Source organism: Rhopilema esculentum, unplaced genomic scaffold (genome assembly GCF_057945365.1).
Source record: "Rhopilema esculentum isolate cy_ngs unplaced genomic scaffold, ASM5794536v1 HiC_scaffold_23, whole genome shotgun sequence".
In the NCBI taxonomy this organism is placed as follows: domain Eukaryota; kingdom Metazoa; phylum Cnidaria; class Scyphozoa; order Rhizostomeae; family Rhizostomatidae; genus Rhopilema; species Rhopilema esculentum.
This window is the reverse complement of record NW_028300834.1, coordinates 1,169,485-1,177,490: the sequence shown is the minus strand read 5'-3', so window position 1 is coordinate 1,177,490 and position 8,006 is coordinate 1,169,485. Positions and strand designations below refer to the sequence as shown.

At 35.4% G+C, this 8,006-nt stretch overlaps 1 protein-coding gene across 1 annotated transcript; it reads right to left on the bottom strand.

Annotated features, from left to right (window-relative positions):
- Positions 1 to 333: 333 nt before the first annotated feature.
- On the bottom strand, positions 334 to 2,703 carry LOC148957523 (uncharacterized). The gene has a single exon (XM_089115200.1). The coding sequence runs from the start codon at positions 2,062 to 2,064 to the stop codon at positions 1,231 to 1,233; it is 834 nt and encodes a 277-aa protein (XP_088971326.1). The 5' UTR covers positions 2,065 to 2,703; the 3' UTR covers positions 334 to 1,230.
- Between the last annotated feature and the right edge of the window lie 5,303 nt (positions 2,704 to 8,006).

Below are 8,006 nucleotides of genomic sequence, written 5' to 3'. Positions count from 1 at the left end.
AAATAGAATTCATTACTTTATGAGGCTTCCCCTTATGGTGGTCCCGATTCCAAGCATCAATCAAGAGTCACGCATTCTGCTCTTCATGTACTTTTTACAATGCGCTAACTAGAGCGACATGCCGATAAGCTGTAAAGAAGCCGAAAACAATTCAGAAAGAAAAATCATAAACCAGCCACTAAAATTTCCATGTCGCTGTTAGATGTCATTCCGACCTTCTCTAAACTGGATGAAGTGTATCGAGTGCCGACGGTATTGGGAAAGCCAAAATAAATTGGCTGCCGACTGGGGGCTAACTAAAATGTTGGGGGGCTTAAGCCCTCTTGACCATCCTTGCCGCCACTTTTGATCAATAAACTTCAGAGAAGCAAGTTGTTTGACAAAATTAAAAGTTTTAACAGCCATTACTCTTTGCTTTTATGCCAAGCCATATTCTGTTATGTTCTGTTATTTTTACAAAGTTTTGAAAGCTTCTTCCGATGGTATTATCCGATTTGAAGAATTCAAAAGTCGAAATTTCGCAGACCATACATTTTGCATGCTTCCGAAAACGTAACTTTCGGTCACTCGCCAAAATGTTTCCAAAGCTAGAATTATCAGTGGTTTTTACTTCGTTTAGGCAAGTTGCTAGTTGGTTATGCAAATTCAATGCCTAAAGAGACAATGAAAAAGACAGTAAACAATGTTGGTGTACATTATATCATTCTAAACTTCAGTCATCACCTTAACATTGAAGTTCACAAATATACTTGATACTAATAAACTATAATTTATGCTTAAAGACAATTAAATACTGGCTCTATCCTAACAGAAGCGAAAGGAATACCTTTGAACGGTCAGCAATCTAAGTTCAAAAACGAGTATCGTAGATAAGAGCCTGTCACACAAAATAAACAGATGACTGCTTCACTCAGGGACAGTTTGACGTTCCATACGATATTACATAGATGTTTCTGCTTTTTTTTATGTGAGAAATAAGTTACACTACACATCTTTTAGAACACTGTCATTACTCGCAGTTATTGATGTAGCGAGCAGAAGGGGGTGTAGGAGGATTGGTAAATCTTCAGTTTATCCATCAAATCCTTAATTGGTCGGTAAAATCACCTATCGTTACCTGATATAGCACCTAAATCTTTCTTTCTCTGTTGTCTTTGTCGGTAAATTGTAATCTTGATGACCCCCCACAACCCCCCCTCTATATTATTGAAGGTCAGGCTACGCCATTACTCACGGCACACATCTAAGTATTGAAAAAAGGGTACGTCTTGCTTGCGGTTGAAGAAACACGTAGATAAGAGGATCAACAAGAAGATTAAATCTGTAGCAAAGAGAAACATTAACTAGCCAATCATTTAAGTTGCTTGTCTGTAAATGAAAAACGGCAATTAATGCCGCATCTGGGACAACTTCAAACAATACGAAACTCATTAGCATGCAAAACACCATACGATAAAGTTTCTGATTGTTACTCATTTGCCCTGACTTGGTATGCTGTATCTTACCTCCAACTACTCGAAAACATATTGATGAATATGTCATTATAAAGAGAATTATGAACAATGAATCCAGAATCAACCAAACCAGAAATATATGGCTTTTGAACACGTCTGAAAAAAATAAAACACAAATGATAGAGCTTGTGCTACCAACCATCCAAATAGAGGCAACAGTTCTAAAAATGTTCTTCTTCGAGGCAATTATTTTGTACTTAAATGGAAAGTTTGCACCAATAAATCTGTCAATTGTAAGAAGAAATAAAAATGAGAGCCATATGAAGTATGTAGTAACAACGAGGCACCAGAGTCTCGTTTCCATTGTTCCATCATTTGGGTACAGGTACAGTGCCAATATATCCCAAATAAGCCACGCGATAGAGACTATAATGTCACATAAACTTATGTTCTTGATAAGGAGTATTTGATTTGAGCTTCTATAGTCAGTCTTTGATAATATATAAAGACCAGTAGTATTCAGAATTATCGAAAAAGCTGATGCCACAGACGATGTAATCTGTAGATGCAAGATTTTCTCCACCATCTTTCTAATTATGAAACAATTCATAACAAGTCCCAGTTGGTACTGACAAAGGTCTTGTACTTCAATTGCTTAGCTATACAATCTTTAATAAGCTGTTGTGTACGTATTTTCAACTTCTGGTTCATTCACTTCGGAATTATTTACTTTTTGTAATCAATTGTGTGGGAAACTTGGGATTCATAACACGTAGTTCTTGTCATTTGTTTGGATAAAACAGCTGATAAAATGGAGCTTTTACTTCTACTTTTTGACCGCTGCTTGCTTTTTAATTAGCCTTTTCTTAAAACAAAGCATGTTAACCAGTTATTTGGCAATTCAACTTAAGACTTCAACGAATCTTGTTCTCTCTTTTCAAAGTCCCTTTTGCGCATAAAAGTGACTTTTGAAATAATTTTTTCAACTTACTTTAACCTCACCTAACCTCAATCCTATTTCAAGGAGCTTTTGAATTTGTTGCCATATGCCACTTTGTCAGTTGCAGCACTACGAAATTTAGCTGAGAACCACAAACACATGAAATCTAGAGGCAACTGCGCACAAAATATGCCTCCGCAATAACATAAAAAAAATATTTCAGTGATTTGAAGAGCTCAGAAATGAACAAAAAAAATAATAAAAACTGCCTTTCTTCCTCTTTTGCCTCTTACTGATGCCCAAAATTCATTTTCCTCCCAAGGTGTGATTTCATTTATGTCTGCGAGATAAGCTTGATCAAATTATTGATTCTGCAGCAAATTTTTGTCCGTATTTGAAAATTCTTCACGAAAACAAAGAAACTATAAGTAATATCATCCTTGAAAACGAGGCTTATGAGAAATTTACCCACGTGCAATTTTGTGCGTTATGGCAACTGAGCCCTCTAAAAATTTTGATAACAAATACGTTTTATTGCGATTTATCTTTATTTGTATTAAGATCTACTTTTTCCAACATTTCATCTATCTTCGTCGTAATAAATACTGTTGAGATTTCAAAATGTTTGTACAATTTCTTTTTGACAAATTGAAAGCCAAATATGGCTGGTAAAGAGCGTGAAATCGTATCATATGACGATCAGACGCAAACAAGTATATGATTTGCCTTTTAATTGAAACTTTGAATTTGCTTTTTATCATGCATTCGCTCAAGGACCGCACACCTGTCTAAATGTTGGAGTGCTGAAATGGCCGTGGCAGAAACTTTTTGAGGCCATGCCCTCTAGAACGCCGGAAAACGCCTCTTTTAGAAAACACTGGCTTATTTCTACTGAGGTTTTATAAACAATCTGGCTCAGAGAAGAAATCAATAGCTATAAAAATAGAAGAAATTAGCTTGGGGATAATACAACGTCAAGAAAAACACCTAGAAAATGAGCAAAAAGGGTTCTCAGTCAAGAAAAACTGCTACTTCTTAGGGGTATACTATTCAATGTTGCGTGAGAGCATTGTAAGAGTAAACTTTCCACAAAAATTTCTAACATATTATCGCAAAAAAATGGAGGGGCTATAGCCCCTGCTAGCCCAATGGCTGCGCGGTGCCTGCATTTGCTAAAAATATGACTTTAATTGGTATTTTTCGGTCTTACGCCTTTCTGTGCCAAAAAATTGTAGCAAGTACGAGGAAAAGTCAATCTTTTTAGGCAGTATGTCTCGTCAGTCTGGCGGTAGCCCGGCCAAAGCGAATTGAAATGGCAATCGAATTGTTTATAGAACACTCTTTAAGCAAGACTAAAGTTAAAATCTGCTACTACTACATAAGGATTTTTGAATGAACTTTTATATTCAACATTTCAGTTTTATTTTAAGGATTTGCGAAAAAGTATAAAGATGTACCTGCTAAGGAGCAGTTGGGCAAAATTTGATGGGAAAGACCCAAAAATGGAAACTGAAGAACTTTTATTATTTTGGTAGCCAAACTTTATCGTTTATAACTAAATACAAATGTATCTTACAATGTTTTAATTCAAGAGCTTGTCTTGGCAACAGTCAATGTGTTAATTGCTGGGACTTTTGATAACTGAATATTTAAATGAGCAACGAGAAATTCTCGCTTCTGAGCTTCAGAGAGAATTGCAGACATTACGCAGTTTAGGCACCTTAGGTTCACCATATTTCCAATGACTTTAAAAGTTTTAAATAAAGATTCTACAACTCAGCTCTACATGCTATAAACCATTGGGAGGTTATGGTATGTTGCATTCTAATGAGACAACCCAACAAGAAAATTGTATTTGATTGGTTGAAATTTAACATGAAAAATTAAGCTGGTTTAACTGTTTCAGTGAAAATTCTTGCGATGGAAAGCATTGTTAATGCGTGCAAGACCTGTACGTGTATACAAACCTTGTTAAGAGCCTTACAGACTGGAATTTAGAATATCAGCCTGTTTATTAAGAACCTATTCAGCATGCATCTTCTATTAAGCGGGTTTTTACTGTAAACATTCAATAAAAAAGGACCCCATCTCACTTTTACCTTAGGGTTCACAGATATCTGCGTTGTGCAGTTTGGCAAAAATTTGTAGATCAAAGATGAAAATAGTTAGTACGTCGGGCAAACTTCCTGTCTAGAGAAAAGGTACCACTAAAAATTTCTTCTATGATTTATAGTTAAGTTTATGGATGAAAAAAACATCTTTAAGTTAAGCAGTCACACAAGTACCATCATGGTCACCTAACATATCATAACGAAATTCAAGTCAATTAAGGACATTGAAATGGCAGTCATTTGAACTGAAAAATTGAACTAAAATTAAAGAAACTATTTTAATTCTATTTTGCTTTCAACATGTGCTTAATAACTCTCAAAGCCAAAACTGACACTCTACGCCCAGACAAGAGTGGGAGCCATTTTAAATTGTCAGTGATGTGTCTCTGACTAAGACAGCGCAGCCCTCGTGGACAACCTAAGAATAGTAGTTTGTTAAGAAGTTGCTGTGCCTTTCGTGAATTTGGCCGAAATGAGCTGTCAGGGCTTGGTGCCTGCTCTACTGAAACCCAAGGATTTAGTTCATTCTTCGACATACTGCATACTTTTACTCAACCACAGAAACCAAGAGTGGTGCAATTCTTCGTACTTGGTTCCAGAAATGTCTCAAAAAGATGATTATGGTCTGCTCAATATTAACAAAACACTTAAGAGCTTACTTTCGGTAAGAGTTTTTCCCCAAAGCTACCAAAGATATTTCTTGTTTAAAATTTTAGCTTGTTATCCTAATTTTTACTTTATAAAAAAATCAAACTCACATTTCAGCTTTTCGTTGTGACCTATCAACTGTAATGGGTCGATAACTCTGAAAAAGCTCTATACTATACTTTTCAATGCCAATTTGCCATTCATCTTACTTTTCAATGCCAAAGTTTTTCAAGAGGAGTAAAGCCATACTTGGGACAACTTCAAAAAGAATGAAGCCCATAAACATATAAAGTATAATGCGAAAGAGCTTTTGCGCGTCATTCATTCTTTTTTAGATCCATAGAAAAATATAAAGGAAAAATTACTTATTATGTGTGCATTCATTATCTACTCTTGTCTAAATTTAATGAACTAGCTGTAAAGCTCATTTTGATAATGTTTATAAATGAGATTTTTTATCAGGCCTTAAATTCGAACACAAGAATTTTTCTTTATCTAAATTGTTTGCAAACAAAAAAATAGAAACAAATTATGAGAGATAAAATACGTATTATGTGTGCATTCATAATCTCCTCTTGTGTAAGTTTAATCAAGTAGAGCAGATGGTTAGGAAGTCAATGTAAGTCATGCTTATAACTGAGTTTTTGGCAGGTTTTAATTACGAAAGTAAATATTTTACTCTATGTTAAGTTTTTGCAAACAACAATATAGAAAACAAGCGCAAAAATTGATCACATTATTATGCGTCTTTGAGCCCTGAAGAAAATTTGCGCTATCTAAATACCTCTTATTATTATTTTTCATCATTATTTATAATTGCGATTACTCTTAAACTCCACTTGCATCAAACTTTGCGTGATCGTAACTTAATCATCGACTGATAAGAAGGTCTAAATAACATGTACTTTATTTTAAATGGATTCTAAAAATCATCTTTTGTGGATCGAAGTGGACGTTCACGATTGCCTTAGTGGAAAGAACCATTATTTTATCATGAATCCGGGAGATTCCATGCACAAGACTATGTTAGTCACTCCAACTGGCAAGCTTTTCAAACTAGTTTGGGTTAGATTTGCATTTAAGATATGAGGTAAGGGCTCGGTACCATCTCAGGCACCAGTTCAAAATATGAATTGAAGACAATTTACACGAGAATGTCGCCAATGGAGTGGTCTAGCTATGTAGAACCTTCAATGAAGCTAATGTTTGTTAGCTTATTCAACTTAAGTTTTCATGGTATCCATGTAGCAAAGACGAACTTCTCCGTTTCTAGAAACAAATACGAAATAAACATTAGAACACTTTGCCTTTTTTTCTAAACGTGGTGTTTGTTTATAGTTGGAAATATCAAGCGCGGTCATTATGAATTGTATCGTGGAACCAGAAATCTTTGTGAGTCCCCAGAATTCTTTACTCCGTATGGAAATCTAACATGTCGCATCTCGATTGCTACATTTCTTTGCTGTCATTTTTTTTTCACACTAGCAATAAACTTAGCAAAATTTATTTTAAAATAGGACAGCACAGAGGAAACACTCAAGAAATATTGAAACACAAGTAACTGCCTTATACCATTTCTCGTAAGAAAATTGTTTAACAAAGAAACTCAACCGACACATTCCACCAGAGAAATACTTAATTCCTGGCTAAAAAAACACTAAACATAAAATCAGCTGCAGTCTCAAACAGAGTGACAGCTTTGGCGCCACTGGAAATGTGCAAAGATGTTTGTGAATTCAAAAAGGTTAACAATGAAATGGAGAAACACTCTGTTTTTAATTTCTTGATCTAAATTTTACCATGAAATGGGCCTTCGTTACAGTTCATGAGCATTGGGTGTTTTCCCAAACAATTCAATACAGACTCTTTTCCAGAAGCATCTATAGTTTCTAATAGCATATAAAGTACATTGTTTGACAGTAAGCTGAGTTTGTTTACGCTATACAGACTGTGCCATGCCCTCTTCTGTTGTGTTTAGGTTGTGCATTGCAGCAGATTTGTGGTTCAAAATATTATTAGTACTCTTTTTTGCATAGTTCCGTTGTTTTTAGGAAAAATTGGCAAAAATCAGTAAAGTAACCGCCTTTGAAAATAAGCAGAAGAATTTGAAACTGGTGGGGGTCAGGTACGGTGGCCCACAGGTGCCACGGCAAAACTTTCTCTCTCACGGCAAAACTTAATTTCTTACGGCAAAACTTACTTTCTCACGGCAAAACTTACTTTCTCACGGCAAAACTTTCTTTTTTCACGGCAAAACTTTATTTCTCACGGCAAAACTTTATTTCTCACGGCAAAACTTTACTTCTCACGGCAAAACTTTCTTTGAATTTAATTTATTAAATTTATTTTGAAAATTTTATCTCGTGACATTGGATTCTCGTCGTCGTATTGCTTTGTTCCTTTTGCTTTTCTAACATAGGCGTAGTAGACAAGGTTCTGGGGAGATAAGGGGGCTGTAGCGGCAACTGTAGTTCCTCAACACTGAAAAGTTTCCAAAAAAGCGATAATCAGGCAGAAATCTACCATGATTCAGTCAGGCAAAATTTTCATAAACAATGGATGTTGTTTGTTGGGCAACCACTTCGATTTTTTTCTCCCCTTATATTATGCCCATGCTTATTATTTCATTAAGTACCTAGCCATCAACCCACCCTGTGAGTAATACGATATGATATGATATTAAACACAATACCCAATTTATAGGTTTTTTACAAGCCACAATCGAGCGTGCCAAGTGCACGTACGTGATTTTTTTGCACGAATTTTATGTGCACGCCAATTTTCAACGAATTGATCTTTTTCACTGCTTTCAAAACAAAGGAATCAAAGACCTTGCATGCGGTACTGTTTCGT